This window comes from Leucopleurus acutus (genome assembly GCF_964270905.1).
Source record: "Leucopleurus acutus genome assembly, chromosome: 10".
Classification (NCBI taxonomy): Eukaryota; Metazoa; Chordata; class Mammalia; order Artiodactyla; family Delphinidae; genus Leucopleurus; species Leucopleurus acutus.
In genome coordinates, this window is record NC_139153.1 from 76,703,403 (window position 1) to 76,722,442 (window position 19,040).

A 19,040-nucleotide genomic window follows, 5' to 3' on the forward strand; every position below is an offset into this window, starting at 1 on the left:
CAAGGTTAAATAAGATAAGTAAGGTAAGAAATAAAATGTAATCCTGATTTAGGGTTGAAGAAATCATTAATGACCTGGACAAAAGCAGTGAAGAGAGGTGATTGGTAAGTGTAAAGCAGTGTAGCAATATATACTCCAGAATGTTTTCCTTCTTTTCTTAAGAAGGAAAAGTCTTGATCACTTTCAAATGCTAATGGCAGAGGACAAGTAGAGGGGGAGAAGCTGAAGATGCAAATTCAGACGAATGGGACTTATCAGCAGAACAGGATTTACTCAGGAGGTGGGAGGAAATGAGATTTACATTATAGGTATCATGATTAGTTTCAATTTATTGGAGGTACTTCAGAGTTAGTGCCCAGAAGCTGAGGGCGAGATAATCTGACTTTTAATTTCTTCTATAAGAAAGGAGAGAAGCGAAGAATGAGGTGCAGAGTGAAGAGGTCAGAATTTTGAGGAGACTAAAAAGGTCCCAACAGGGATTGTTAAATGTTTTGAGCCATGTATACCTCTGGGCTTTACCGGGCTACTAGAGGGATACATTGCACAAAATGTTTAAGAAACTCTGGTAGATTGTTCTTTAGGAGTTCTCGTGTCTTATGTTCATTCTCTTCGGAGGAGTCAATCTGAGGTTTCATTTCATTATTCAGGCTCTGAAAAGGAAGATGATGTTTATTGCTAGTGGGGCACAGGATCCTTGTAGAATGGTGATGGACCCTGGGTGTGCTAAAGGTGGTGGATAGAAATTTGGTGATCTGCAGCCTAGTCTCCAGGAGTTAAGATGGTGCACAATTTACTTTGGTGTCTAATCTCACATTAGCTTTCACCTTGAACTCCTTCTCCTGGTGAGCAGCTTTGTAAGGAAGAATGTTCTGGGGCTTCAGTGCTTTTACTGGTAATATGTTATATGAGTCTTTACAAGTTGTTGTTAGAGCCAGATGCTCTTTCTAAATGATTCTTTTTAGGAACTAAGGAATACAGATTTTAAGTCCATAACACACAAACACAACATTTTCTTAGGAAATGCAGGAGTATCATAAAAATCTTTGAATGATGGTGAAAGATATTCTTCTCTGGAGTAAAAAGAGGGGGAATTTATGCCAGCAACTAAAGTAGATTCCAAGTTCTTCTACTTGGTTTACATGTTTTACCTTAATGTAAGACCCATTCACTTTAATAGTGAATTTGGATTGCTTCCATTAAGTGCTTTGTATTTTCATCAGGTTTCTTACTTTATATTATTTTTCTTTAGCACTCAGTGCAGTTCACATAATGATTCTTGTTTGTTTGTTTTTTCAAAAAGTAGTTGTATTTTGGGGCTCTTGGTGGTTTTAAGTCATTTTATATGGAGGTGCAAGTCATCAAGTAGTTTTTGCTGTAGAGATTTCATGAGAAAGGGAGGAAGGGAGAGTTTTAGGTTTAATAGGAAGATTTGCTGTTAGGTTTTATGACTGACAGTGCCATACATAAGATGCAAATATAATTTTTTTAAAGCTTAGCAATGCAAGGACAATCTCTGATGGATAAAACATGGGCATAAAAATATTAGAAATACCTTATAGGGTAAGATTTCTGTTTTGTCTGATTATGAGACCTTCTGTTTACCCTTTCTCTCCATTCTTTTGTTCTTTTCTCCTCCTTTGTCCCTGCCTTCTCCCCCGACCCTCTGCTTTCTTCCTTCTAGTGTCTATGTTGCCCTTTTATTTTTTGCTCCTTCTATGTGATCATGCTCTTTCCCACTTGAATAGTTTTCAATAATACATCTTTAAACTTGTTAAAAGTAATAGGCCCTGAGCCAGGCACTGTTTTAAGTGCTTTACAGGAATCAACTGATTTAATTCTCATAACAATCCTATGAAGTATCCCATTTTTCAGGTGAAGAAACTGGGCATATACAGTGGAAGAGGTGAGCTATGGATCGAGAAGGTTTAACTGTAGAGTTCAAAAGCAATTAGCCTATCCATTAGTACTAGATAATTGAAATATCTATGCATTTATTTTAATGATACATGCTTTAATGACTGTAGTAAAGTTTAGAATCACTAAATCTAAAAGAAACTGTTTATTTTATGGCTATAATCAAATACTCAAACTGATAATTGCACCTTAGAATCATCTGCTGATTCATAATTGAATTGATTATCAAAAATCTTCACACAGGAGGTGTAGTCAAGATGGCATACTAGGAGGACGCGGAATGCGTGTCTCCTCACAACTAGGGCACCTACCAGGCACCCGTGGTAGACCACAGACACCTAAGGGTATGGGAGGAAACCCCAGTGACTGGTGATCTCTCCTTTTGGCTTGTTCTCCCCTCCCCACCCCCTTTTTTTCTTTTTTCTGCTGTGGTTTTATTTTACCTTGTTGCAGTTGTTTCAATTATAGTTTTATTTTTCCTAATATATTTTTTACCTTTCTATTTTATTGTTTTTTATTCTTTGATATCGTAGTGCTCCTTTTTTTCTTTCTTCCTTTTTTTTTTTTTTTTTTAACGACACAACGAAGCGTGCAGGATCTTGGTTCCCAGGCCAGAGGTCGGGCCCAAGCTCCTGTGGTGGGAGCTCCGAGTCCAAACCACTGGACTAACAGAGAACCTTAGATCCCAGGGAATACTAATTAGAGTGAGGTCTCCCAGAAGTCCTCATCTCAGCACCAAGACCCAGCTCTATCTTACTGCCTGCAAACTCCAGTGCTGGACGTCTCAGGCCAAACAACCAGTAAGACAGGAATATAGCACCACCCATCAAAAAAAAAAAAAAAAAAAAAGAAACGACAAAAAAATATGTTACAGACAAAGGAGCAACATAAAAATCTACAAGACCAAATAAATGAAGACAAAATAGGCAACCTACCTGAAAAAGAATTCAGAGTAATGAGAGTAAAGGTGATCTAAAATCTCAGAAAGAGAATGGAGAAAATACAAGAAACATTTAACGAGGATCTAGAAGAACTAAAGAGCAAACAGTGGTGAACAACACAATTACTGAAATTAAAAATACTCTAGAAGTAATCAATAGCAGAGTAATTGAAGCAGAAGAAAGGATAAGTGAGCTGGAAGATAAAATGGTAGAAATAACAGCCAGGGAGCAGAATAAATAAAAAAAGAATGAAAAGAATTGAGGATAGTTTCAGAGACCTCTGGGAAAACATTAAATGCACCAACATTTGAATTTTAGGGGTCCCAGAAGAATAAGAGAAAAAAAAACGGTCTCAGAAAGTATTTGAAGGGATTATAGTCAAAAACTTCCCTAACGTGGGAAGGGAAATAGTCAAGTCCAGGAAGCACAGAGAGTACCATACAGGATAAACCCAAAGAGAAACATGCTGAGACACATAGTAATCAAACTATCAAAAATTAAATACAAAGAAAAAATATTAAAAGCAGCAAGGGAAAAGCAACAAATAGCATACAAGGGAATCCCCATAAGGTTAACAGCTGATCTTTCAGCAGAAACTCTGCAAGCCAGAAGGGAGTGGCAGGACATATTTAAAATGATGAAAGGGAAAAACCTACAACCAAGATTACTCTACCCAGCAAAGATCTTGTTCAGATTCAATGGAGAAATTTACAGATAAGCAAAAGTTAAGAGAATTCAGTACCACCAAACCAGCTTTACAACAAACAGTAAAGGAACTTCTCTAGGCAGGAAACACAAGAGAAGGAAAAGACCTACAAAAACTAACCCAGGGCTTCCCTGGTGGTGCAGTGCTTGAGAGTCCGCCTGCCGATGCAGGGGACGTGGGTTTGTGACCCAGTCCAGGAGGATCCCACATGCCGTGGAGTGGCTAGGCCCGTGAGCCATGGCCGCTGAGCCTGCGTGTCCGGAGCCTGTGCTCCGCAGTGGGAGAGGCCACAGTGGTGAGAGGCCCACGTACCGCAAAAAAAAAAAAAAAAAAACCAAAACAATTAAGAAAATGGTCATAGGAACATATATATTGATAATTACCTTAAATATATACAAAAACAAGACCCATACAACTGCTGTCTACAAGAGACCCACTTCAGACCTAGGGACGCATAAAGACTGAAAGTGAGAGGATGGAAAAAGATACTCCATGCAAATGGAAATTAAAAGAAAGCTGGAGTAGCAGTACTCATGTCAGACAAAATAGACTTTAAAGTAAAGAATATTACAAGAGACAAAGAAGGACACTACATAATGATCAAGGGGTCAATCCAAGAAGAAGATATAACAATTGTAAATACTGATGCACCCAAATAGGAGCACCTCAATACATAAGGCAAATGCTAACAGCCATAAAAGGGAAAATCGACAGTAACACAATCATAGTAGGGGACTTTAACACCCCACTTTCACCAATGGACAGATCAGCCAAAATGAAAATAAATAAGGAAACACAAGCTTTAAAAGACACATTAAACAAATGGGCTTAATTGATATTTATACGACATTCCATCCAAAAACAACAGAATACACTTTCTTCTCAAGTGCTCATGGAACATTGTCCAGGATAGATCATATCATGGGTCACAAATCAAGCCTTGGTAAATTTAAGAAAATTGAAATCGTATCAAGTATCCTTTCCGACCACAATGCTATGAGACTACATACCAATTATGGGAAAAAAATCTGTAAAAAATACACATGGAGGCTAAACAATACACTACTAAATAACCAAGAGATCACTGAAGAAATCAAAAAATACCTAGAAACAAATGACAGTGAAAACACGATGACCCAAAACCTGTGGGATGCAGCAAAAGCAGTTCTATGAGGGAAGTTTACAGCAGTACAATCCTACCTCAAGAAACAAGGAACATCTCAAATAAATAACCTAACCTTACACCTAAAGCAATTAGAGAAAGAAGAACCAAAAATCCCCAAAGTTGAGGAAGGAAAGAAATCATAAAGATCAGATCAGAAATAAATGAAAAAGAAATGAAGGAAACAGTAGCACAGATCAATAAAACTAAAAGCTAGTTCTTTGAGAAGATAAACAAAATTGATAAACCATTAGCCAGATTCACCAAGAAAAAAAGCGAGAAGAGTCAAATCACTAGAATTAGAAATGAAAAAGGAGAAGTAACAACTGACACTGCAGAAATACAAAGGATAATGAGAGATTACTACAAGCAATTATATGCTAATAAAATGGACAACCTGGAAGAAATGGACAAATTCTTAGAAAAGCACAACCTTCCGAGCCTGAATCAGGAAGAAATAGAAAATATAAACAGACCAATCACAAGCACTGAAATTGAAACTGTGATTAAAAATCTTCCAACAAACAAAAAATCAGGACAAGATGGCTTCACAGGCGAATTCTATCAAACATTTAGAGAAGAGCTAACACCTATTCTTCTCAAACTCTTCCAAAATATAGTAGAGGGAGGAACACTCCCAAACTCATTCTACAAGGCCACCATCACCCTGATACCAAAACCAGACAAAGATGTCACAAAAAAAGAAGACTACAGGTCAATATCTCTGATGAACATAGGTGCAAAAATCCTCAACAAAATACTAGCAAACAGAATCCAACAGCACATTAAAAGGATCATACACCATGATCAAGTGGGGTTTATCCCAGGAATGCAAGGATTCTTCAATATAGGCAAATCAATCGATGTGATACACCATATAAACAAATTGAAGGAGAAAAATCATATGATAATCTAATAGATTCAGTAAAAGCTTTTGACAGAATTCAATACCCATTTATGATAAAAACTCTCCAGAAAGTAGGCATAGAGGGAACCTACCTCAACATAATAAAGGCCATATATGACAGACCCACAGCCAGCATCGTTCTCAATGGTGAAAAACTGAAAAAACTGAAACCATTTCCTCTAAGATCAGGAAGAAAACAAGGTTGCCCACTCTCATCACTGTTATTGAAGATAGTTTTGGAAGTTTTAGCCACAGCAATCAGAGAAGAAAAAGAAATGGAATCCAAATCGGAAAAGAAGAAATAAAACTGTCACTGTTTGCAGATGACGTGATACTATACATAGAGAATCCTGACGATGCCACCAGAAAACTACTAGAGTAGCAGGATACAAAATTAATGCACAGAAATCTCTTGCATTCCTATACACTAATGATGAAAAATCTTAAAGTGAAATTAAGGAAACACTCCCATTTGCCATTGCAACAAAAAGAATAAAATACCTAGGAATAAACCTACCTAAGGAGACAAAAGACCTGTATGCAGAAAACTATAAGACACTGATGAAAGAAATTGAAGATGATACAAACAGATGGAGAAATATACCATGTTCTTGGATTGGAAGAGTCAACATTGTAAAAATGACTATACCAACCAAAGCAATCTACAGATTCAGTGCAATCCCTATCAAACTACCAATGGCATTTTTCACAGAACTAGAACAAAAAATTTCACAATTTGTATGGAAACACAAAAGACACCTAATAGCCAAAACAATCTTGAGAAGGAAAAACAGAACTGGAGGAATCAGGCTCCTGGACTTCAGACTATACTACAAAGCTACAGTAATCAAGGCACAGAAACAGAAATATAGATCAGTGGAACAGGATAGAAAGCCCAGGGATAACCCCATGCACATATGGTCACCTTATTTTTGTTAAAGGAGGCAAGAATATACAATGGAGAAAAGGCAGCCTCTTCAGTAAGTGGTGCTAGGAAAACTGGACAGCTACATGTAAAAGAACAAAATTACAATACTCCCTAACACCATACACAAAAATAAACTCAAAATGGATTAAAGACCTAAATGTAAGGCCAGGCACTGTAAAATTCTTAGAGGAAAGCATAGGCAGAACACTCTGACATAAATCACAGCAAGGTCCTTTTTGACCCACCTCCTAGAGAAATGGAAATAAAAACAAAAATAAGCAAATGGGACCTAATGAAACTTAAAAGCTTTTGCACAGCAAAGGGCACCATAAAAAGACAAAAAAAAAAACCCCTCAGAATGGGAGAAAATATTTGCAAACAAAGCAACTGACAAAGGATTAATCTCCAAAATATACAAGCAGGTCATGCAGCTCAATATCAAAAAAAACAAACAATACAACGCAAAAATGGGCAGAAGACCTAAATAGACATTTCTCTAAAGAAGATATACAGATTGCCAATAAACACATGGAAAGATGCTCAACATCACTAATCATTAGAGAAATGCAAATCAAAACTACAATGAGTTATCTCACAGTGGTCAGAATGGCCATCATAAAAAAATCTACAAACAATAAATGTTGGAGAGGGTGTGGAGAAAAGGGAACCCTCTTGCACTGTTGGTGGGAATGTAAATTGATAAAGCCACTATGGAGAACAGTATGGAGGTTCCTTAAAAAACTAAAAATAGAACTACCGTATGACCCTGCAATCCCACTACTGGGCATATACGCTGAGAAAACCATAATTCAAAAAGAGTCATGTACCACAATGTTCTTTGCAGCACTATTTACAGTAGCCAGCACATGGAAGCAGCCTAAGTGTCTATCAACAGATGAATGGATAAAGAAGATGTGGTACATATATACAATGGAATATTACTCAGCCATAAAAAGAAACGAAATTTAGTTATTTGTAGGGAGGTGGATGGACCTAGAGTCTTTCATATAGAGTTAAGTAAGTTCAGAAAGAGAAAAACAAATACCATATGCTAACATATATATGGAATCTAAAAAAAAAAAAGGTTCTGATGAATGTAGGGGCAGGATAGGAATAAAGACACAGACGTAGAGAATGAACTTGAGGACATGGGGAGGGGGAAGGGTAAGCTGGAATGAAGTGAGAGACTAGCACTGACACATATACACTACCAAATGTAAAATAGATAGTTAGTGGGAAGAGCTGCATGTCATAGGGAGATCAGCTTGGTGCTTTGCGACCACCTAGAGGAGTGGGATAAGGAGGATTTGAGGGAGGGGATATGGGGATATATGTATACGTATAGCTGATTCACTTTGTTATACAGCAGAAACTAACACAAAACTGTAAAGCAATTATACTCCAATATAGATGTTAAAAAGAGGAAAAAAATCTTCACACAAAGAAAATTCCCTATGTGGTTTTCACTCCTGAATTCTGTCAAGCATTTAATCTTCCACAAATTCTTTCAGATTTCTTAGGTCTGTATGACTTTAGGAATTATAACGCTTTATGTCATGAAGATAAACACAGAAATCCTCAACAAAATATTAGCACATCAAATCTAGCAAAATATATAAATGTTAATACATTATGACTAATGCGGTTTATTCTATGCATTCAAAAATTGATATAATCTAACATATTAAAAAGTTTAAAGGAGAAAAACCATATGGTCATCTCAATAGATGCAGAAAGATTTTTACGTATTCAACACTTATGATAAAAACTCTTCATAATAGCAACAGAAGGGAACTTTCTAAATTGGATAAAGTTCATCTATGAAGAACCAGCTGATGTTCTTAATGGTAGGTAAATAGTGATATACCTGTCTGATGGAATACCTATTAGTGATAAAAAGGAATGAAGTGTTGATGCATGGAACACATATTATACTTAGCAAAAGTAGGAGACACAAAAGACTTATGTGCTGTATGTTTAATTTATATGAAACTTTTAAAAAAGACATATCTATACTGACGGAATGAAGATCTGAAGTTTCTTGAGACTTGAGGGTAGTAAGAATTGACTGGGATCGTGTGTAAGTGTCCTTTTCAGGGTGACAGGGATATATTCTGTATCTGGATTATTGTGGTTACATGGTACATACATTTGTCAAAAATTATTGTAATATCCATTTAAAATGGGTTCATTTTATTGTATGTAAACTTTCTTTGAGTAAAATTTATTTAAAAATATATCACCAAAAATATATGTGGCTTGGGCTAACGTTGCAAGTGGTTAGGGTAGATCACTGTACTTGTTAGCATTGCATTTCTTAAGTTCATAAAAGTAGTTTCTGTTAACTTATTCTCAGATATTTTCAAATAGTTTCTGTTAACTTATTCTCAGATATTCTCAGAGGCTTTTGTTGTCTGAGTCATTATGTTAAAATATTTAGGACTGGTTTTGGGGTCATCTGGAATTCAGTTCAAATGTTGGCTTTGTTACTACTTGTATGGCCTTGGGAAAGTTCTGAATAACTGCCCATTTTACTTACTTTGAAAATGAGGAATAATAGTGCTTAATGTTAAGCCTGTAGGTGATTATGTAAATTAGGTATAATTCATGTATAGTGCTCAGCAAATAGCTGGCACAGATTAAGCCCTGAGTAAATGGTAACTACCATTTTTATTATTTCCTCTGTTGTTCTTAACCATTAAACTTCAACAGACTGCTTAATTAAATGAACTGAAATCATGTATTTTTCCCTACCCCTCAGCCCTCATTCTGAAATGTTTCTGGAATCTTCTTGGATGATTACTCTAGAACTTTTTTCTTAGATTATTAATTACTTCATCCCTGAGTTAAAATGACAGGCCTTGAACTGTGGACTTTTTAAAATAAAAACTTGCTAATATTACCAGTTTTTATATTCAGAAAATCACCCTAATTTTGATCAGTTTGGGTCATGTAACTTTTTTAAATGATTAACTTTATCTCTTTAATGTTTCTGTCTTACATTACTTCATGTTTGTGCAAGAGCTGTAAATTTTGATATGCTCTTCTTAAGGACCTGGTATACTATGCTTTCCTGGATTTCTGATTAGCATTTTACTAACTAGGAATACCTAAAATTGTTTTAAACAGCATTAAAAAAAAATCAGTATAAAGTGCATCTTATTCTTTGGGATATTTTAATACTCAGTCATTTTATTATTTTTATACCATTTTATACCATATTATACCATTTTTTATTAGGAGGTATAGAATATAAATACTGTGGAAGGGGAATATCAAGGTTTTTGTGATTTTAGGTGTCATTCTTTAAAAACAAATTATCCTTTCAGAAACTGTTTTGACTGGGTCTACCTCACCTTTACCTTCTCCGGGAAATGGGAACGAAACTGCACCTGGATCAGTTACCCAGCCAAAGAAAATCCGAGGAGTTGGATTTGGAGATATATTTAAAGAAGGCTCTGTGAAACTTAGGACAAGAACATCCAGTAGTGAAACAGAAGAGAAAAAACCAGAGAAGGTAGTAATGATGAGCTTTCCTTAGATTAACCCCATTCATTCTCTCATTAAGCTTTTCTTAAAATGTAAAAGTTAGTTTGCAACTCTGTTACCTTTTCTTTTTTGAGATTGCCAATAATAGATTATGAATGAGAAGGCTGTGAGAAACTTTTCAAGTTTAAGTGACTTACTTTAATGTTTATGTTTGATTCTTATAAAATTGGATTTTGGGGGGTAAATTTTACACAAACTTTTCTTAGTGGAAACTTTAGAATTTTTAGTTATAGTGTAAAAATAGAAAAGGCAAGTTTTTGTTTTCCTTTTAAAGCTAAAATTATATGTTTTTCTTTCAATTTGAAGTAGGCTTAAAACGGGCCATTTTAAAGTGAATTCTCAGTGAGATATTAAGTTAATTAGGCACCGCTTAACTTTACTCTGGATTGTCAGCAATGGTGAAACCTAATCGCTAGCCCTAGATGTATGGAGAACTTTATTTTTTATTAGCATTTCACTGGCGTTGTGAAGTAAATCAAAGTGAATGTACCATACTAATAAGAGATTTTAAAATAAACTGTTAAGGTTCTGTTTTGTGGGGGAAATAGCTACAATCTTTAGAATATAGTCTTCCTGGTGTTAACACCTTGGAGATTAGATTGAGTACTTCACATAGGTGGCTTGTCCCTTAACTTTTAAAGCATTGTTTCCCTTGTAGTGCTCATTTGTATGTCTTATTTAACTCGTAAGATTTTAAAATATTTTAGTATTTACTTGCCTTTTTTAGTTACATTTCACTTAGAAGACTGTTTTGGTTGGTGAAATATATTCTGATGTTTTCTCCTAAAATGGTTAGTTTCAACATTTTTTTTTTCCTTTCCCAGCTTGTTACATATTTTCTCATGTAATAATAATTTGGGTTCAGGAAAGAGAACTTGTACTTTCTGTCCTGCCCTCTCCTAGCTCTGTGACTGTCTGGCATTAAGATTATTAATTAATTCTTGGTTTTAAAGGTAGAGATTAGAGTTCTTGTTGTTGGAATAGTGCTGTATAGTCATGTAATAGCTAGGAATGTCTAGAAGCAATGTCTGCATTATGAGGGACATTAAGCTAGATGATCTGGGGTTGCTTTCTAACTCTGAAGCTTATGATTATATTGAATAACTTTATTTGATTAATGATTACACCAGTAATCTTTCATTTGCCATTTTTAATGTCCACTAAAGAGTTGTTGTTAATGAGAGTAGTCTCAGGGTTACCGTATAGGATGGCCTTGGAAGGCTTTCTTTGATCACTGATGTAGGAATTGATAAAGTAGGGAGCACATTTGCTATGTTTGTAGGACCAGATTGGAAGATATGATGGTTAAAATTAGGAGAAATTAAAGTGAGCATCTTAAAAGATAACTAGAACACAGAATGATAGTTAAATTAGCAGTATGTTCAGATTTTTAACTAATGAAATCCAGGGTCAAATGTAGTGTTACTTCTAAGGACAGAACTCAAGGAAACACTAGTACAAGATGAAGGACTTCCTGTAGTCAATTACAATGGAAAATTGCTAGACTATATATTGTTACAAAGGGTTGTAACATTACCTAAATGTTTTCATTCTGATAGCAGCAGTAAGTATAAAGACTTTATTTTATACTGTGTCTCATTGTAAGGAAGTTTAATGCAGTTTTTTAAGAGTCCACCTTCGGGAGTCAGACTTCTACATTCAAATCTGGGCTCCACTACTAAATTATTTTTATTGTGGGTAAGTTACCTAACTGCCTCGTAACCCATGAAAGGAGTGGATGATAGTGCCTACTTTATGCAGATTGTTCTAAGGATTAAGTTACAATGTATGTAAAGTGCTTATTAGCTCAGAGATTGGTACGCGGTAAATTTTCAAATGCTATTTTTATTTATTTTAGAGGTTCTAAAATAAATCACAGTATTATGGGTATCAGAGTATGTTTATTATCCTTAGGGAGTTTTAAAAACTAGACGTTCTGGGCTATCATTTAAGTAGCTTTTCAGATATTTATCTTTTTCATGGCAGTTTTCAGTCACATTACTAACCTGGCTATAAGTACCATTAGGGAGAGCTAGATAACTGTTAATGGAAATTTTGTTTAACATTATTAGCTTTGTTCTAACTTAAAATAATTGACACCATCCTTTCTATTCTAGCCCTTAATCACACAGTCACTAGGATCCAAAACTCAGAGTGTGGAGGTAACAAAAACAGACACTGAAAGTAAAATTAAAGGTAAGTGTTTGAATGAAATTTTCATATTAAGAATGAAGCATGCTCAAATATATTATTAGATTTGTTGAAGACGTTTGTTACATTGTACTACTTCATCGGAGTGTTAAATCCTCCTAGATGTAAGCACCATGAGGTCAAGGATTTTTGTATGCTTTGTACATTGATGTATCTGATACAGTTAGAACTGTGCCTAGAACATAGTAGGCATGTAGTAACTATTTGAATGAATGATTAATGAAATTGTTACTTAATTCAACATATAGTATTGGCCAAAATTATTGAAATCATCTCTAGAAGCTTCTAATGTACATTTCTTTAGACAAAATAGAGCTTAATAAGTATTTGCTGAAAGAACCAATTTATAGAAGCTTCATTATTTACATTTTTCATTTTAGCTAAAGAATATTGTAGAACGTTGTTTGCCTATGCGGGTACTAATGAAGATGAACTTACTTTTAAAGAAGGGGAGATAATACAGTTGATAAGTAAGGTAAGACTTTTCTCAGTTTTCAGTGAATCACTTAATTTATTCATAGAAATATTTTTCGGTAGTCTCGCATTCCCACTAGAATGTAAGCTCTAGAAAGGCTGTGACTTTGTCTTGTTTATTTCTGTGACCTGAAAACCTGGCACGTAGTAAGTGATCAGAAAGGTTTTTTAAGCAAATGTTTATTGTCTGTCTTTGTTATAATTGATGTATTGGAAATTATTTTTACCATCAAGTTGTGTTTTTTCTCTAACCACACCACCCCCCACCCCCGCCAGGGTTCTGTTCTCATTTCCTGTTTTACCTCATTGCATTTTTTTGCCCCATCTAATGTTCATTGTAGTGTTTGTAATATAAAAAGAAAAAGAAGAGAAATAGGGAAACAACTTAAATGTCCATCAATATATAAATGGTTATGAAATGTCATACTATGGAAAATGATGCAGCTATTTCAAAGAATGAGGTAGTTTTATAACTTGGAATAAATTAAGGAAAAAGAAAACCCTACAGTATTGGGGTGTGGGCAGAGTCCTGTAATAACTGTATAGAGAAATATTAAAGTATTTGTTTTTGCTATATCCCTTTAAAGTAATTTTTGAAATTTCTCCCATTGTTTTAAATTGACTTAACAGATTGTTTAGTGTATGTAATTAAAAGAAGTTTTTTCACTGAAGTATAATTGACCTACCACACTATGTTAGTTCCAAGTGTACAACATAGTGGTTTGATATTTCTATACATCTGTTATTTCTAGTTACCATCTGTCACCAGACAAAGTTATTGCAATATTATTGACTATGCTCCCAATGTTGTACATTTCATCCCTGTGACTCATTTATTTTGTAACTGGAAATTTGTACCTCTTAAGCTCCCTCACCTCTTTTACTCATCCCTCCCAACCTCTTCTCCTCTGCCAACCACCGGTATGTTTTCTGTATCTGTGAGCCTGTTTCTGTTTTATTATGTTTGTTCATTCCTTTTGTTTTATAGATTCCACCGTATAAGTGAGATGGTATTTGTCTTTCTGTCTTATTTCACTTAGCATAATACCCTTGAGGTCCATGCATGTTGTCACAAATGGCAACATTTTATTCTTTTTTGTGTCAGTCATATTACATTGTAATATACATTATATACATATAAAACATATATATAGGGCTTCCCTGGTGGCGCAGTGGTTGAGAGTCCGCCTGCCGATGCAGGGGACACGGGTTCGTGCCCCGGTCTGGGAAGATCCCACATGCCGTGGAGCGGCTGGGCCCGTGAGCCATGGCTGCTGAGCCTGCACGTCCAGAGCCTGTGCTCCGCAACGGGAGAGGCCACAACAGTGAGAGGCCCGTGTACCACATAAATAAATAAATAATTTATATATATATATATGTGTGTATATATATATGAAACACATCTTTATTTAAGATGCTTACTGATGGATATTTAAGTTGCTTACATATTACATATCTGGGCTATTGTAAAGAATGCTGCCGTGAACATAAAGGTGCATATCTTTTCAAATTAGTGTTTTTGTTTTTGGAAAAATACGAAGAATTAGAGTTGCTGGATCATATGATATTTCTATTTTTAATTTTTGAGAGGTCTCCATTCTGTTTTACATAGCAGCTGCACAAATTTACATTCCTACCAAAAGTGCACGAGGGTTCTCTTTTCTCCACATCTTCCCCAACACTTGTTATGTGTTGCAGTTGTGATTATCCTGACCTTTGTGCATGACCTCCCCAGGGGTGTGGGTCTTGATTATACTGTCTCTCTGCCCCTCCAGCCTGTTTCATTGTGGTTCCTTCTTTATATCTTTAATTGTGGAATTTTTTTTCTGCTAGTCATTCGCATTGATAGTCGCTCCACTGTAAATAGTTTTAATTTTGGAGAGGGTGAGCTCAGGGTCTGCTTACTCTGTCATCTTGACCAGTCCCCACCAGTGCATATAATTTTTAATACACATGGAGATTGGATTGATAACAACTAATTTCTCATGGAAGGGTATTTGGAAGGAATTGTAGAAGATTCTGTTAACTTCTAAAGCAAATGAATAATGTGATTAATTTTTGGTGTATAAAGTGTTGAAAAGAATGTTAAGATACAGTTTGGAAATTTATATTCTGTCACCACCCTCCTCTTCTACTTCCTTTTCCTTTCTCTTCCTTCTCTTTTTTATCCTTGTAAACTGAATTTTTTTAAAAATTATTTGTTTGTTTATTTATTTATGGCTGCCCTGGGTCTTAGTTGTGGCACACGGGATCTTCACTGCAGCCTGCAGGATCTTCATTGTGGCACGTGGGATCTTTAGTTGTGGCATACAGGCTTCTTAGTTGCGACATGCGGATTTCTTAGTTGAGGCATGCAGACTCTTAGTTGCAGCATGCTTGCAGGATCTAGTTCTCTGACCAGGGATCGAACCCAGGCCCCCTGCATTGGGAGTGTGGAGTCTTACCGACTGACCCACTGGGGAAGTCCCCTGAATTTTTAAATTATTTGACTAATTAAGAAATTAAACTTACTTTTATAACTGCTGCTTGAAGTAATGTGTGGGCAATATATTTTTTTAGGAGGACCTCAAAGTCTGTTAGGTCTTTATTTTTCCTTGTAGCAACAATGAAATTCAGTATTTTCCTATTTTGTTGCTAACTTTTTTCTTATTTAGAGATAACCCCTATTATCTTTATTCTTCATTTTGCGGTTTAGGAGACTGGAGAAGCTGGCTGGTGGAAGGGTGAACTTAATGGTAAAGAAGGAGTATTTCCAGACAATTTTGCTGTTCAGATAAATGAACTGGATAAGGACTTTCCTGTAAGCTTTTCTTTTTCAGTGATGATAATAATTTAAAAAAACCTTTTGCCAATATTTCTTTAAAAAAAAGTTTTTTACGTAGTAACAATAATTTTCTGAGGGGATTTCAGATTTATATAATCAGGTGAAAGTTATCTGAATTATGGTAAAACAAAACAATGTATCAGTTCTGTGCTTTATTCCTGTTTTCCTTTCCCCCTAATAAAAATTAACCTAGTCTTTATTACTTTATTATAATTAAAAGAAAAAAGTCTGCCCATACTATTTAGACAAATTAGCACTTGACTGTAAGAAAAATTATATTTTTATTTAATTTTGTTGAAAATTTTTATTTTAAGGTACTATTGATTACTATTACTCTGTCACTGCATTTTTGGGAGAGTGAGAAGGCTTTGCCTGCTTACAGGATTTAATGTATCTGTCTCATGTCTCACAGTGAATAAAGTGACACTGAGTTATTCATCAGTGATCTTTTGCTTTTCGACAGCTTGATCGCCTATGGAGGGATGAATCTAATTGAGTTTTTAAATTAGAGGGAAAGAGTTATACAGAGAACAGACACACCCCAGCAAGACAGTCTACTATATTTGATTTAAGTCAATGCAGAAATTTCTAACCTTTGCAGTCTTTCATTTAAAGTAAATTACAAGAGGATAATGTACAAAAGCTTACACTCTCTGAGATTCTTCCTTTGCTAGATTTCGTTCAGTATTAATTCAACAGCCTTCGGGTGTGCTTTATTTTTATATTCTTGTTAATGAACACATTTTCTTTTTTTGGTTTTTATTAGGTGTTTATGCAATATTGATTATCAGTTATTTTTTAATTTGGAAAAACGAAATTCACATACTTAGAAATGTGTCTCAAGTTTTTTAAGGCAAAAATGAGTGAATGAGTAAACCCAAGAGAATTTTAATAAACTGAAAAACAGACCTTTGCCTTTAATCTTCTTTTTGAGAGTGCTGAATAACCAAGGGTGAAAGCTAGATATATTTATTAGCTACTTCTATTCTTTTTAAACAAAGTCTCTTTCTCTCTCCCTTTCCCTGCCACCCCTCCTTCCCCCCGACAAAAAAACTCAGCTGTTAAAGCGTGGTAAAATGGTGCATAGGAATCTTAAAATAGGGAAGGCAGGAGAGAATATTTTTGCTCATCATTAAGATTTTTTAAAATTTATCTAACTCAGTGATATTTTTGAAATATTTGAATTTTATCAAAGAGGCATTTGTTCTAATAGAATATATTTTTCATCTGTGACCTTTTGTGGAGTTGTTTGAATCTTATGATTTTATAATTTTTGACAGGGATGGGATGAGGAGAGATGTTTATGTAACTTAGATCATTTATGATCAGAGTTTACTTTAACTATAAATATTTAATATGTAAGTGTTTTACTGTTTTCACAATTATTATTTTAATAGAAACCAAAGAAACCACCACCACCTGCGAAGGGTCCAGGTAAGTACGAAACAGATTATTCAGATGGCTATTTTTCATATTTTTAAGTTCTAAAATGGTGAAATTGGGTCTCCTGTAAATCATTTATTTTCTTTTAGCAAAAATTAAATATTATGGTGCTATATATAATTTTAAAAAATATATAAAAATTGAATGTTCACGTGTATTAATATCTGTCAGTATTTTTTTTAAAGTACAAACTGTATTAAGTAGGAATCTTGAAAATAATTTGGATATTTTTGTTATATGGCATTTTGAGTTAAGAAAATTGACTAAGCTTAAATCTATAGAAGACAATATATTTACCTAGTTAATAAGTTATTCTGCCTTTTCAGATGCAATCCATTTTTTAATGCCGCAAACAAATACTGATTTTTTTATATACTCTTCCTTCAGAGAGTGTGATAAGGCTTAAGCAAACTAGAAGAGTTTAGTTTTTCCTTTTTAAACAGTGGAATAAATGATGGAGTCCCTAGAAGAGTTTTCCAGAGTTAGAGTTTTGTCATCTGACTCTATTTCTATAAGTTCTAGCCCTTAATTTCTGATTTTTAAATGTGCTGTCCAATTTTTGTTTTCCTTGAGTCCCTAGAAGAGTTTTCCAGAGTTAGAGTTTTGTCATCTGACTCTATTTCTATATGTTCTAGCCCTTAATTTCTGATTTTTAAATGTGCTGTCCAATTTTTGTTTTCCTTGAAAGATTTGCTCTTTTTTTAGAATAATGCAAGTCCTTCCCTCCTCCATAGTTTCAGCTTTGTGTTTGCTAACCTTATCTGAGAGCAAGGATAAGTTAAAAGTAATTTTTATGGAAGTTGGTATTGGAGCCTTTTTAGCCACTAGTCATACTGGGCTTTTAAAATTAATTAAAATTAAATAAAATAAAAAAGTTAATTCTGTAGTTGCAGTAGCAGCATTTCAAGTCTCAATGGACAGTATTGAACCACACAAAAACAGAATATTTCCATCATCACAGCAAGTTCTACTGGACAGCGGTATTGTAGAGAATGTGAACTCCTTCATTTGATAAGGAAGGAACTGAGACCACAGAGCTATCACTTACTAAGGTGATCGTGGCAGGTGCAGGATTATATGTTGAGCTCAGTGATTCTGGTATATTGTTCATTCTTTTAAACCATATTTTCATCTGATGTTATTTTTTAAACCTTTGCTTTTTAGGAGTATAATTATCTTTGTGCTCTAAAACTTTTTTTTTTTTTTTTTTTTTAATGTATTAACGTTTTTTTCCCCTCAGCTCCAAAGCCTGAGCTGACAGGTGCAGAGAAGAAGTATTTTCCTACAAAGCCTGAAGAAAAAGGTGAGGCAGATTCTTCTATTGTCAGAAAAATAATTCCTTTCATTGTCAGTGTAAAGAAAAACATATCTCCACACTGAGTCATTCACACTGATTTTTAACAAGTGTTCATTATTTACTATGTAGTGCTTGGGGATTTCAAAGAGGGAGTTTGTCAAGATCAATAGGAAATTAAGATTTTTACTCAAACTGATACCAGTTTACATTCATGAAAAAGTTACACCATCACCTCAGTAAGGATGTAGTATTTAATGTTATTTCAAATAATGTGTAAGAAAACTAAGCATTAAACAGTTATACTCTTATTATTTTCATAGTGTCCAAGTTGAAATACATTTAAAATTTTTTTCTTAGGTATAAGAGTGAGTTCTTACTTAAAACATGTAAGTGATTTATTATGTATTATTTAATTTTCACTGCATATATTTGTCATATAAACTTGGAAAGGTATTCCAACATATGTATTTTGTTTAAAAACATTACTTGTTATTGTTAACACCTCCTTCTTTTTGTACACAAAGATCTGCAGTGGCTGTATCTAATAGATTAGGTTATATATTCTTGTAAAAACTTGAATACTGTTGCAGAATACTTTTGTTTCTACTGCCTTTGTTGTTTCTACTTTCTATCCTTGTTTCTTGCTTAAAGTGTTACTGTATTCTCTCATTTTAGTTCCTTGTC

At 34.6% G+C, this 19,040-nt stretch overlaps 1 protein-coding gene across 1 annotated transcript in view; it reads left to right on the forward strand.

Annotated features, from left to right (window-relative positions):
* Nucleotides 1-19,040, forward strand: part of CD2AP (CD2 associated protein) — a 106,284-nt gene that overhangs the window by 60,255 nt on the left and 26,989 nt on the right. The window contains exons 6-11 of the mRNA XM_082848590.1: nt 9,888-10,075; nt 12,225-12,303; nt 12,699-12,793; nt 15,488-15,592; nt 17,014-17,050; nt 18,300-18,362. Coding sequence (XP_082704716.1) covers nt 9,888-10,075; nt 12,225-12,303; nt 12,699-12,793; nt 15,488-15,592; nt 17,014-17,050; nt 18,300-18,362 — 567 coding nt within the window. The remainder of the gene's footprint in view (nt 1-9,887; nt 10,076-12,224; nt 12,304-12,698; nt 12,794-15,487; nt 15,593-17,013; nt 17,051-18,299; nt 18,363-19,040) is intronic.